Raw genomic sequence first — 14,687 nt, 5'->3', positions numbered from 1 at the left:
GGAAACGTCTTCATTTACGCATAAACAATCCTCATTTTATATTTAATAATAAATGAATATTGAACCTACCTTATAGCACAGGCAAAACTATTCATATTGATCAGAGCATACATACCATATTGAATCCTCATCGCAGTTTTTATAGTTGATATAAGAATACCTTCTTTTTATATTCTTTATATTCTTCAAGAAAAAGTCAAATGGGTTCATAAAAATTGTCTAATGCGAATGATTTATTAAACAAGGGTTTCAAATAAAAACGTCTACATTTATAAATTTATTTTATATTTATATTTTAGGGATTTTAAGTTGATAAAATTCTTATGAGCAAATATTTGCAATAATTATTTGCATGAGTATTTATATATTAATAATAAAGAGTAACTAATATCAAATCCATGTGATTGACTGTCTCCACCTTTCATTAGTTTTAAATATATTATTGTGAGATGTTCAGATTCAACTGAAGACTGAAGGAATCCAGCATTGTTCTAGTATGTATAAAAACATTCAAAAGTGTTTGAGAAGGCAAGTAAACAATTAAACGAGGCTCGATTAAAAACTTTTCAATATTTACATATTTTATAGCTTATTATAAATATTATATAATATCATGATTTATTAGGTTAGAAAGGAATTGCCAATCGTAAACAAAAACAATATATTCTTTGATCTTATTTAATAAATGCTAAAATCCACAAAAATGAGTTTCGCGAAGCAAGATCTGACTTGACTTTATGAGTTAAACATCGTACGTAAACATTGATATATAATGAATGGGTCGGAAGAAATCGAATTAGTTATTCTAGGTTATTCTATTCTGTACATTTTCATCGCAACTGCTGCTGGAGCTGAATTCGTCGGACTGTTGGTACTCGCCAGTTATTTGACAGTCGTCGGGGTCGTCATCATCGAGGTCACAGTGTACAAATTCGTAGGGGGGGAAGATCAGCGAGCTGAGCAGCGTTGCTGACGACTGGTAAACAGCCGGAGCAAACTGCTGGCACCTACTCGGCAGGGAGTTGAGGGGCTGAACGCCAACTGAAGAGCTCAGATCTTCAGGTGGTCTCGAGTCCCCAGCTCTCAAGCTCCAGCTCTGTCCTTCGGCATCAATTTCATTCGCGTGTTCGCGCTGCTGCCCAATCGCCGTTGAAGCAATATCCGTGGCTGGCTCCAGAGGAGCCAACTTCGGTTTATCCTATTTCCGGCGACGGGACTTGTTTCTACTGGTGTCCTCATGGGAGTTGTCTTCGTTCTCGTTCTGGCAGTTGTCAGCGGACCTTGGCGCGCTTTGCGCATCACTGCTCGACTTGATGGCTGCGATCAGGAATCTCAGTTGCATCAGCTGCACCGCTGTGACCCGGGGATTGCTGCAGTTCTCGAGCCACTGCAGGAACTTTTCGCCGTGACTAATGGCAACAACTTCTTCGATTTCAGCTGCATAATCCGCGTACTTGGCCCGCTCCTCCTCGTCGGTCTTGTTGGAGTTGTTGTTATTGTTGCTGGCACTGACGTCGTTATTGTTGTGGGGATGCGTATCACTGTTGAAGCTCGTCTCTGAGTCGCAGCCCAGCTCTGGGCTGACGGGCGTGGGGGGCTGTTCCGAGGCATCTGCGCCTGGATTGTTGCCAATTTTGTAGATTATATTGCTGAGGACGTTCTTGCAGTCCTCGCCCACACTACACGAGGTGCTGTTCAACTCGGCGCTTGGATTTGGCGCGGACTGACTGGTGACTTCCGTGCACGGCTCGGGAGTGTGATCACGGCTGTTGGCAACTACGTGTGGAGATGGCATAGTCGGGGTTGTGGAGGAGCTCGCTGATTTCGCAGACTTGGCCGACAGGTCCTCTGGTTTTCCCGAGACTTCGGGCTCAGCTTCAGGCCCTGCCTCCAGGTCCGTGGTCGCGTCATTCTGTTCCGTTTGATTCTGCTCGTTAGATGAGACGCTTCGTATTGATGGCGATGCGGCCTCCTTTGTCAACTGAGAGTATAGAATGTTGTCGAACTGCTGTTGTTGCTGCTGCTGTTGCTGTTTGCCGATATCATCGACATTCGTGGTCTCCGCCGTAGTCGACGACGCCTGATGGTGCAGTGAGTTTGCTTGCAGCGCTGCCAGCGCGGCCGAGTTCGGGTTGAGAGAGTGCAGACTGGCGCCGAAGGCCTTGCACCAGTTGTACCAGGCCGAGTTCTTGTCGTCCAAGCCCCCGAGAGCTGGCGATGATGGAGCCATTGGGGTCGACGGAACTGGCGGAGTGTTGGGATATTGATTCATCTGCTGCGGCGTCGAAGATCGGATTGGAGGACTTGTCACGCCCAATGCTGCTGGCGGGGGATACAGACTGTTCAGTCCCAGCATTGCCTGCTGTGACTTTAGCCAGTAGAGCAGAGGATCGTCGGGGAGGCCTGACAGCGGGGCAACACAGCCGACGAGTGAGGGAGCGAGCTTCGGACTCGGGCTCTTCATGTTTCCGTTCTTCATGTCACACTCTCCGGCAGCCGAACTGGTCCCTGATGGTTTCTGCTTGGCCCAGTTCTTGACGGACAGCGCGGGGGTGCGTTCCCGGTCACCGTTGTCGCTTTGAGGACTCTGTACTTGTTGCTGCTGCGACTGCACATTAGGCTTTGCGTTGCGCAATGTGTTGGCTGTGGCTGCAAAGTTATTTAATCCCGACATCGCTGCCAGGCCGGGGTTTAGCTGAGCCAGCAGATTAAGATTTGAGGTGAGCTCATTGAAGCTGATTGCTAGCGGGGACTGCGATATGCCAGTGAGGCCAGACAGATGGGTGAGACTCGAGAGAGGGCTTATGGCGCTTAGGGAGGGATCAGAGGGCCCGGACCGGGATATATCTGCACCAAACACTTTGTTTTTGATCGCGCCGTTGAATCCCACATAATCAACTGGTAATCCGTTGTAGCTCATTTCTGATAGACTTTTATTTGTACTATAATCCAATCCATTAAGAGGCGATCGCTTGAACGCGAGCTCGTCAAAGTTCATTTTATTGGAGAAATTCAGAGGCAGGGTGTTTTCTAGACGTTGGCGCTTCTCAGGCGGCCCCAGCAAGCCAGCAGCGCCGTCCAGCTTATCCACCAGCGAATCGGCGCACATCTTGTCGGCTGCCGATTGGCGGGACATGAACCGGAGCTTGTCCTCGTTCTTGCACCAGCCGCGCAACGTCGATTCGGGCACCCCTATGTCCCGGGCCACCGAGGCTTTGGATTCACCATCGTGGATACGCTGAATCGCATGAATCTTGTCGCGGGGGGTCAAGCTACGCAACGGCCGCTTGCCCTTCGTCCCTATGCGTATGTTCATGTGGGTATAGCTGGAAATATCCAACTTCAAGCCGTTATCAAACAGTTTGGATTCTGCAAGAAAGAACGAGAAGACGAGGAAAACATTTAAATTAATTACTGTAGCTGTGACACACTTAAGACGCACACGCAGCCACAGCACGCATATAATGAATGCAGCACATAGCCGAAAATAATGCGTTTCCATTCGCCAAGAGCCACTACATGCCATGTACATATGTAGAGCGAATGCTCAGTGCGCGCGCCATGTACTTTCCACTGGGGTTGTTGCGGCGCTCAGCTGAACGGCAAGGGCGAGTCGCACATTCGCACGAAGCTCCAATAAAATCGCGTCGCGTTTTAAAGTTTTACGGACAGCTCGCGAGGTAGATGTAAATAAAGTGGACTCATACCCACGAGTATATTATATACATACACATGCACACACACACAAAGCTGGGCGCTCGCAGATACCAATACAGACATCAAATATGCTGCTGCTGCTGCTGCTGCTGCTGTATCTTCACGGCGAAAAGAGCTGTGGCACGCCCCCATGCCACTAAAAAGCCATAACACGACGGTGACGACGACGATGACGACGACGGCAGCGGCGACAGCGACGGCGACGACGAGGTCGCAGCAATGCCAAAAATGAAAAGGCCTGGGATGTACAAATACGTGCACACACACATATGCACATACAGACACACACACACACACACACACATAGAGACAATGGAATATGCTAATTGGTGCGTTGAGTTCGCGCCTGCTCCAAATTGCAGCACACAGACACAGTGCCGCGAGAATCTACGAATAAGCAACAAGAATAAACCATTCGCCAACGTCACCGTCGTCATCGGGCGCTTCACGAATGGGAGCCGAGCACACGAGGCGCACGATTTATAACTTGTTTACCTGCCTTCGTGCATGCGGAGTACGACAACGACAACGGCCACGACAACATCATGTTTGTCGTGGGCAGCTCTCGCTTGGCAGCCTGCAAGCAGAAACATCCCCATCCAGCAGCAGTAGCAGTGACCCCATCCATGCCCAGCGCAGTCAGTTACAGCCTGTTGCGTGGCCCCCCTCCCAGTGGCAGTGGCAGCAGCAGCAGGTGCAAGCTGAGAATGGGCACTGCTGGTCCAAGCCAGGCCTGAAGCTTGAGCTCGAAATTCGGGCCTCAAGTGGGTTAGACTCGAGATGATGGCTGGCCCGGCCGACGGTATCTTGGAAGCCAAGCGAATGGCCGTATGCTCCGCCTCCGTCTCGGCTAACAAGTGCGAGGCATGCAAAGGAGCTCGTCCACTAGCCGTTGCCATTTGAAGGAGCGGGACACGCGATTTTAAAATGAAAAACACGTTTTGCGCATGACTGACACATGATTTCTTTCTTCTGTATGAATGTATAAAGCCACACAGCACACAACATACGTGAAAAAGCAAAAGTCTGAGGAGCAAGACGCCACTGGACCTGTTCGAATCGACTGTATGTGTGTGTGTGTGTGTGTGTGGGCATGAAAGCAATAAGAGTCGACAAAGAGTGTGCGACTAAAGAGAGCAGTGCTTAAGAGCGGGACAAGCAGTCAAAGAGTAAGTACAAGAAGTCTGCTCGCCAGAGGCTGCAGTCAATGTTTCTCGTGGGCGTCTTAGCTAATTACACACATGTGTGTACGTACGTATGTGTGTATGTGTATGTGAATGAGCGAATAAGCTAAGATTGCATAGTATTTATTAGTTTGTGTATTAACACGTTATATGTATGTGTGCGTGAGTTAATTAAATAAATGTGCGATCTATGTAATTAAATACACCCAACTAAATTATAAATTACACGACAATTCGTAATTTAATTTAATATTATAATGATTACATCCACATACAGACATATGCGAACATTGTGACCATGCGATGCGCAATGCTAATCATCTTTAAACAAAATTAATAACTTATTATCGACTTGAGTGGGGCGTTGGGGTGGGACGTATACTTGGTCATGTCCTTAACCTTCATTTCGACTATATACACATATAGACACCCAGGCACCCATTCATAGCATAAACATGTACGTATGTATGTATGTAGGTGCATAATTGTGCGAATCGTGCACCCAGACATGGACACTCATATCCAATGGAGTGGTAAATAACTGTGGCTCTGCCAATGCCACTGCCACAGCCAGTGCCAGAGCCAGTGGCTGTGGCTGTGGGCTGTCTACTGCCCCCAGATGCCACCAAACACACATATCGAATAAAACTTTTACAGCTGTATAAAAATTGCAAGGTCTTCTACCATTCAGTGGCCATAGCAAAAGCCAAAGGCAAACCCAAAGCGAAAGAATTCTTACTTTCTCTTTCGAAAAGTCCACACTCCCAACGTGCCATTAAACTTTTCATGAACCGAACTGGGACAGTGCATGAAAAAAATCTGGTAACAACAGAAAAAGATGAAAGAAATATATGTGTATATAAAAGAATTACAGTAAGTTTGTCTATGGCTTGTCTGTATTAGTGAGAGTCAGAGCTAGTCTGTGAATGTGTCTGGCCACACACACACACACGCACACCCATACGTAAACACTAAACTTTCTTACATACTCCTTGCTGCAGACGAATATATAAAAATAATGGCCGGCCGGCACCCTGCTTATTTATTATATACATATGTATGCTCCTCTCTGTGTATGTGTGTTTGAGGTTAAAGCATGTAATTTTCCTATATACAATTATAATTTTTATTGTATTTACTATTTTTATCGTCGCTTTGGCCTCGTATCGAACTCATTCAGACACAGACTCTGACTGTGTGGGATTGCAGGAGGTGGAGACAGGACACACAGGACATGGCAGCACAGTCTGCTGAATGCAGGTCAACGACAGAAACTACTCAGAGTGTACTAATACATTTGTGGATAAGTATGTGCAAATTGTGGGAACAATACTCAATGATATGAACGATTTTTTCGAGTGTGCGTGTGTGTATATGCTAGTGTGTGTTGGTCTATGTCTGTTTGGGTTAACACAAAAACGAATGAAATGGCTTAAAGAGTAATATAAAAAAGTTTGTTGTGTCTGCTACTCACTAAGTGCAGATTTATATATTATGTATTAATGTGTGCGAGAATCACCTGTTGGTGGAATTGGATAACATCAAAACTCTTTACTATATATATATATTTATTTATCGAATCTGTACTGACTGAGAGAAGTATATAAAATGCACTATATATATATATATATATATATATATATATATATATATATATATATAGTGCATTTTATATACTTCTCTCAGTCAGTACAGATTCGATAAATAAATATGAGCCAATGCAGATTAAAGTTCTATTGATATTTCTAAGACATGATTAATATTGTAATTTCACAATTTTTTGTTTTCGTTGGAGATCCTGAGATGAGGTATCCTATCGAAACTAGGTAATTAGACATTAAAATATATATATGTTTTTCATTCAATAGAATTCGGATTTTGTTTCAAGACCCTAGTAAATATTATATTAATGTTCCGCTTATCATATATGTATGTATCACAACTATTCATTGCTGAAAAATTATTATTGCTTATGATTTTATACATATTATATTCTATATGACAACAAAAGCCTGGCTCAATTAGCCGTAACATATTTACTTCTTAAACTTTCCAATGGATCAATTTCGTTCGAGTACAATATTATTTAGTTCAAATCAAGTGTGTTAAATTTACTTTTAAGCGTAGATATGTGTATATAATATTTTGAATATATTGCTTTAAATAAAACATTTCCAATATTAATTATATTAGTGAATAAAATAATAAAGGCATTTGCTCGAAAACATTTTATATTTATGTACAAATATATATATATATATATTTCTGCTTGTTTTTTGTGAATTATTTTAGTTTAATTTATGAAATTTAAAAAATTAATGAAAAAAAAATTGTATTTACTACATAACACAGTTATATATATTTAACATATAATATAATGTTTATTCCAAAAACTAAAACTTAACTGAACTAAACATTTTTTGAAAATTAATGAAAATCTTGGAATGAAATGTTTTGAAATTTAAAAACAAATTCCATATATGTATATATACATAGGTATACAATATATTGTAAAATCTACAAATTTGTCCCGCGCGTCTACCTCTTTGTTGATTTGCCCTAAGGATCGAACATAAGAAACGCATTGACACTTATGAAAGATTAATCTGTAAATCATAAATCACATATAATTTGTAAATCATGCCTTTTGCAACTAGATTTATAACGACCACCATATGCTTATCTCTGGAGTCATTATTGGTTTTTCGAATTTGGTGCCTAGTTGGTTAACTCTTTTCACAACTCTGTTCAAGTCAAGTGGATTCTATTTGTTATATATACTAGTATACATATTGTCTTATCTCTGATAAGCAAATAATAATAATAATAAATAAATAATGGGTTATAATACAAACCTTGTTTGAGCACCTTAGCAGAAAATGTTTATAGACCGACTATATTCGGCGATCAAAAATATATTATCTATATTCACTATTTTGTATAATTCAAAAGTAGGAATGCGCTTTGTTAGGTTTATTTTTGCATATTCTTGCAATATTATCAGATAAAATTCTTGATATTTTGCTTTTAATTTGTATATAAAATTTTAATAGTATTTTTAATAAATGGAAGCACAGCACAGTTTATAAAACTAATTAATTTTGCGCACTGATGAAAACTATTTCGATATTCTTTAATTAGCTGAGAATAAGTGAATAGTCGCGAAAATAAGCCGCGACAGCGCACACCGTGTTTGAGTGACCGGCTATCGAAAGGATGTGACCGCTACGCCGTCCAACAGTGTCCTGCGAACCTGAACAGCAAACGTCCGACGACAAACTACCGCGAGACGGCGAGCGCAGAAATCGTGAGCGAATTTTGATTTTAGCGCGGCGAATTTCCGTACCACGAGTATTTTCTCCTGAGCGCGGTGGCTCTTTACGTTTGTGTACGTGAGTTCGTTTGTATGTGTGTGCCTGCGTACAGCTGTGTGAGTGAGTGAGTGAGTGAGCGAATGAGTCCACATGTGAGTTTGTTTACACTCGTATGGTCAGTTTTGTTGTCGTTCTTCTGTTCCTTTGCTCTAAACTTTGTATGTGCGCTTGTGTGCGTGAGTGAGCGTGCGTGCGTGTGTGTCTGTTTGCGTCGCTGCCGTTGAGAGTGCTCTCGCTCTCTACCCGTTGTCGCTGTTGGCGTATTCGCGGCCGTTTTCGGTGACAGCCCAATGTACAATGATTAATAACGGCCAAGACGGCAGAGAAGACGTAGCGTGCTCTCGCTGCGGCTTACGCTGGCATCGTTCAGCCGTACAACAGGCTTTGGCCGTGCTCAGGGACAGGCTGGACAATAACACACGCACACACATGCATATTTATATTTATATATATTTGTATATACATATATGGGTATGTTTGTATAAACATATATTTGCACGCAATTCAGACACATAGACATTGACTAGGACGACGACGACGACGACGCAATGTTCGTGCGGTTGTTGGTCGAGCGCTCGGGCGGTCGGCTGTGCGGGGAGCACATCCTTCTTGGCAGCAACAGCAGCAGGCCTACTTTCTTTTGGTCATATATTCAAATCTTGCTCTATGCGGACATACATATGTATGTGTGTGCTTGTGCATATATGCAGATACCTATGTAAAAGTAGATGTGTCCATGTATGCATTTAGTTTTATCTGTGTGTGCTTGTGTGTGTATTTGAAGTTTTTTGTTTCGGCCGAATGGATGGATGGATGGATGGATGGATAGATGCATGCGTTGCAAAAGCAAAACCTAACCACCGCAAATACAAGCGAGATCGAATGTTGTATACAATTTTGACAAAGTGCGAGGCTGTGTACATGTATAAGATTGTTGGCGAGGTACGGGATTAGAGAATAGGAGCTATAAGCAACATCTTGAACCTTAGGTTTCGACAAGACGATTGATATCAACTTTTTGATCTCGGTTAGCAGTTGTCCGAAAAGTGTAAGATGGAAACCCCATAGAAGATATATGTACATATAATATGACGAAATGCGCATTATTTATGGGAGCTTGTATCGTTATTGATTCAGTTTAATCTCTTAACGACCTACATATGGCAACCTGCTGTTATCTCTCTAAATATTGGCAGGGGAATTCATTTTATTGTAATATTTGTTTGGATCAGGAAGTCACATTTTGTTATCTGTTGGAATTTCAGACAACTATTAATTCGCCTGTAAAAATTTTTTGTTTTTAGTGATTCCGCAAAAGATGTTCGAATCCCTCCGCAAACATGCATTCTTCTACATTCAAAATAGTCGAACGAATACTTCCACTGAGTCGTAATATATTATATTGACATATTTATCGGGCTTAGTTTGGTAAAAATCAAAACTTTAAGTCTGAGCCATAATATTTCACGAATGGACGCATTTTGACTTTAAAAAGAGGCTCGAAATAATTTATAATTAAAGCTCGTTCAAACCCGCCCACGCGGGGGCTGACAAACCGGAAAATACTTTATTGTTATCTTCTATGGCTTACCCTTCGGAGCATAAAAAATTTTGACCATAGGGCTGCGAAAAGGTACCTTACAATAACATCACTATTCATCTTTCCTCTCTCCTTTGCTAATTTTTTCTCCTTTTAGATACCATGTGCTCCATATTGTAGCTTGAATATTCGCTAATATTACATTATATTGAAATGTATTAATTTTTTCTTAACACTAATATATTAATTTATTCAATTAACAATCACTATTATTGAGTTTTATCAGATTTGTATGCCCTGAACCCATTGAAAATGGGAAATCAGGGTATAATGGTTTTGTGAAAAGTATGTAACAGGCAGAAGTAATCATCGCAGACCCCATAAAGTGTATTTATTCTTGATCAGGGCGATGAGCTGAGTCGATACAGCCCTATCCGTCTGTTCGTATGAAGATCTAGATCTCAAGTTATAAGAGCTAGAGAACTGAAATGTTGTATGTAGACTCGTGTATACCATACCCAATACAAGTTTATCATATTTGTTTGATAACTTATAGGATAATCGATCAATTGATTTTGCCTTTTTAGTATAATTTGCACACTTTTGCACATACCTGGAGACTTCAGATTTACTGTGCATATACATTTGATGAACAATGAGATTTTGTAATTTACAGATTTACTATACCACGCCCTCTTCACGTTGAATACTCATTCACACCCCATCAGCAATTTAGTAGCTAAGTTTTGCTCTAATACTGAAAAAAATTCTTTTTTCTCAATTTTTCTCGACTTGCCACGCCCCTACTGAGCGTAGACGCTTTATTTTTGGCCATAGAACAAGCTAACGGTAACCTAGCTGCAAAACTTGGATGCATACGCACAAAAAATGTGAAAATTACAGGGTATTTTTTTGATATGGAATCGATAAAAGAAGTTATTAGTAAATTAACTATCCAAATTGAAGCTTCTAGCTTTTATACTTTAGGAGATATAAACTTTTGCGGTTTGACACGGTACCTGTGGGCGGACATATATCCACAAAGCTTTTTTGTCTTGGGAGGTCAGCCCGGGTATATATACCAAATTTGAGGTCTCTAGCATCAATAATGCATTTTCCGATTTGCCACGCCCCTAGTGAGCGGATCGGAAAAATTTAAACACTTTATAAATCGGAGATATACACGAGTATGTGCTCGAAATTTCAAGTCTCTTGCTTCAATAGCGCCGAAATAAACTGCTTTCATAGGGATATACGGACAGACGGACGGACAGCAAGACGGACATTACAAGCATTATACTCATTTCACTTTCGTGATTGAGTATGCATTTTAACATTATGATCACGTTTTGAAGGCTTCATAAAGATAGTCCTACTACAAGTGCAGTCATAATATCCTATTCAATATAATATAATAATACTAGTTTTTGAATATGTATTCTATACACATATATTATATACAGTGAAATAAGTTGTGAGATAGTCACAAAGGGTACTTCTTAATTAAGCAAAATAATATAATAAGCTGAACCGATTTTTTTTTTTTTAATTTACCTGCCACCTCTATATCCACCCCCACATCATAACCATTGTAAAAGGCGTAATTCAAATACTATAGACTTGGCATATACACGTAGTTAAATTTTATGATACCGACCTGAAAGTTTCATAAGCATAACTCATCAACAAGAAAAGTTATTAAGCAATTAAGTTTCCATAGTAAGCCCATACTGCAGCCAATGCGTGTTTATGCTTGCATCCCTATGCTTTTCTGCATGTGTGTTTCTCGTGTGAGCAGGAAGACTCGAAGAGTTATTGTGAAATATCAATTCTTCGAGGGGTTCAGGAGATTTCCTAATCGGGCAGTCTCGACTAGAGCTTTTTTACTTGTTATACCCTGAACCCATTGAAAATGGGAAATCAGGGTATAATGGTTTTGTTAAAAGTATGTAACAGGCAGAAGGAGGCGTGGCAGACCCCACAAAGTATATATATTCTTGATCAGGACGACAAGCTGAGTCGATTTGGCCCTGTCCGTCTGTCTGTCCGTCCGTCCGTCCGTCCGTCCGTCCGTCCGTATGTATGAACGCGTCGATTTCAGAAGATATAAGAGCTAGAGACTTCAACTTTTTTTTTAAATGCCCGTATATATCACGCGCAGATCGAGTTTATCACTAAAAAACGATAACTCATTCCGATATTTTTTTATCGATAAAAAACCTTATCGAAGATCACTTAAATAATTATATCTCCTACATCTTTCAAGCTAGAGTCTCCAAATTTAAAATGTATATTAAGATGAATTTTATACAATTTCGGTTTTTGTTAAAATTTACCCCCCACACCTAAATCCACCCCCTCACCCTCATCTTTGTAAAAGTCGTATATCAAATACTAGAGACTTGAGCTTCGGTATACACATACATTTTAACATTATGATTACGTTCTGAAAGTTTCATTACGATCGTACGTCTAGAAATTAAATTATTCAACAAATAAGTTTTCATTATATTGCCAACACTGCAGCGCAACCCAAGCGCAATCGCCTGTATATGTGAGTGTGTGTATGCGTGTGTTTGTTTATATGCGTGTGTGTGTGTGCGTGTATTTGCATGTATGCGTGTGTGTGTGTGTGTGCGTGTGTGTTTGCTAATTATTTTTGAAATGTCAGTTGCTTGTAGGGTTCAGGGGATCACGTCGTCGAGCAGTCTCGACTAGAGCTTTCTTACTTGTTTTTTTTTTTTTTTCTTTTTTTATACCCTGAACCCATTGAAAATGGGAAATCAGGGTATAATGTTTTTGTGTAAAAGTATGTAACAGGCAGAAGGAATCATCGCAGACCCCACAAAGTATATATATTCTTGATCAGCACGATGAGCTGAGTCGATATAGCCCTGTCCGTCTGTCCGTCCGTCCGTCCGTCCGTCCGTCCGTCCGTATGAACGCCGAGATCTCAGAAGATATAAAAGCTAGAGAGCTGAAATTTTGTGTGCATACTCGTGTATACCATACGCAGTACGAGTTTGCTTTATTTTTTCGATAACTCATCCGATAACTTTTTTATCGAGAATAATCGAAAAATTGATTTTGTTTTTTGAGCCTCATCGGAGTACTATTAGATGTAGAGACTTCAGATTTACTGTGTATATATATATGTAGAATACAAACATTTTGTAATCAACAGACTTTGGATACCACGCCCCCTTCGCCCCCAATTTGTAAAAAACGTATTTCAAGTACTAGAGACTTGTGCTTTGGAATGTACATACATTTTGACCATATAATTACGCCCTGAAAATTTCATTAAGATCGTATGTTTACAAACGAAGTTATTCACCAAGTAAATTCTCATACTGTTGTCCACACTGCAGCGCAGCCCAAGCGCAGTCGCTGCTTACTGCGCAGTTAGCAGAGCGCGGGCGCGTGAGGGTGGATGCATGTAAATGTATGTGTGCGTGCATAAAAGAAGTGCAGAATGATAAGAATATCAGCTTGGAGGGTTCAGGGTATCTCCTAGTCGAGCAGTCTCGACTAGAGTCTTCTTACTTGTTTTCAATATCTTTAATAAAGAATAAATATTCAAGGAAATAAAGAAATTGCAAAAAAGAGTAAAAAAGTTAAGCTAAAAATCTGTATTATATTCGCTCTAATTATTATATTTATTTTATGATTTATGATAACAGAAGAAAGTCAACAAATAATTATATGATAATAATGAACAGACGAGAGGTTTTTTCTTCATTTTGATAATCTCTTTATTTCAAAAATTGTGAAAAATGAAATCAAGCTAAAAAAACCAAATTATTTGTTTAAATTCTGGAATGCAAGTGGAAATAAATCCATATCAAAATTTAGCATTGTATGTGGAATACGAGTCTCGATATTTACCAAATGTAGATCAATATCTTCTAATTTTCTTAGGAAATACAATTTGCCGTTATATAAATGTAATTTAAAATATATAAATAATATACATATATACAGATTATATGGAATCATTTTCTTAAGAAACGGACGATCTCATCGATAAACAGGAACAAAACCTATTTCGATTTGCATTCCGTAAGGAAAAGCTGAAAAATATCAGCTAAAAACATAGCTGAAATTTTGAACAAGCATCATTGGCAAAAAGCTCATTTTCGCATTGCTAAAAAGCCAGACGCAGCTTCCATGGGGCGAAGCTGACTGTGTTTATCCATAGGCAGAGCACACACACACACATACAAAGACGTACGCATTTGAACATACTTGGCGCAAATTTCGTTGCAGCGTAAATTTAAAGTTGCTTTATCGCAAGGCATATAATAGAGATATATGTATATGTATATGTATATAAATATAGAAATATCCATATACATATATTTAAGATATTATATACTGCATGCATGTACACTTCTGATTTTCACCGCCGATGCTGCCGCCCAGCGGATGGAGTGGAGTCCAGAAATGAATACCTACCGACCAACACACCCAACACAAGCAACTGACCAGGCGAGCAGCCTACCAAGCAACAATAGCTACCAAACGTACTGACTAGACCGAGAGGCCATTGTCCACCAAGGCGAAATTTTCTATTTTCTGTCGCCCGCACTCCGTGTCGTACTTTCTCTTATGTCTCCGGCTCCTTGCCAGCTGCTGCAGTAAACGTTCTTCGACCATGGTCCACACATCGGCCGATATGTCGCTAAGGCTGGCCAGCCAGCTACCAAAACGCCCTTGTCCCTCCTCAATCCGCCAACGCCTTTCTAAAATCACTTGTGTATGAGTGAGAGTGTATGTCTATGTGTGTGTTTGTGTTTGTGAGCGCGCGTGTCCATGTGTGTGTGCACAATTACGAATTCGTCGTCGTCGTCCGCAACTAAACTCGATTCG

The 14,687-nt window shown here is 40.6% G+C and overlaps 3 protein-coding genes across 3 annotated transcripts in view; 2 read left to right on the top strand and 1 right to left on the bottom strand.

The window, feature by feature from the left end:
* Ice2 (interactor of little elongation complex ELL subunit 2) overlaps window positions 1–14,687 on the top strand; it is a 131,637-nt gene that overhangs the window by 34,086 nt on the left and 82,864 nt on the right. The gene's annotated exons all lie outside the window — the stretch shown is intronic.
* The window catches only part of lobo (coiled-coil domain-containing protein lost boys), a 32,808-nt gene that overhangs the window by 5,293 nt on the left and 12,828 nt on the right, over window positions 1–14,687 (top strand). The gene's annotated exons all lie outside the window — the stretch shown is intronic.
* Window positions 206–5,041, bottom strand: dan (protein distal antenna). The gene has a single exon (XM_089262275.1). The coding sequence runs from the start codon at window positions 3,530–3,532 to the stop codon at window positions 1,199–1,201; it is 2,334 nt and encodes a 777-aa protein (XP_089118401.1). The 5' UTR covers window positions 3,533–5,041; the 3' UTR covers window positions 206–1,198.

The sequence above is a fragment of the Drosophila navojoa genome, chromosome 2 (assembly GCF_054131105.1).
Source record: "Drosophila navojoa isolate 15081-1374.11 chromosome 2, UAZ_NAV_1.0, whole genome shotgun sequence".
Classification (NCBI taxonomy): Eukaryota; Metazoa; Arthropoda; class Insecta; order Diptera; family Drosophilidae; genus Drosophila; species Drosophila navojoa.
This window is presented reverse-complemented; position numbering and strand designations above follow the sequence as displayed.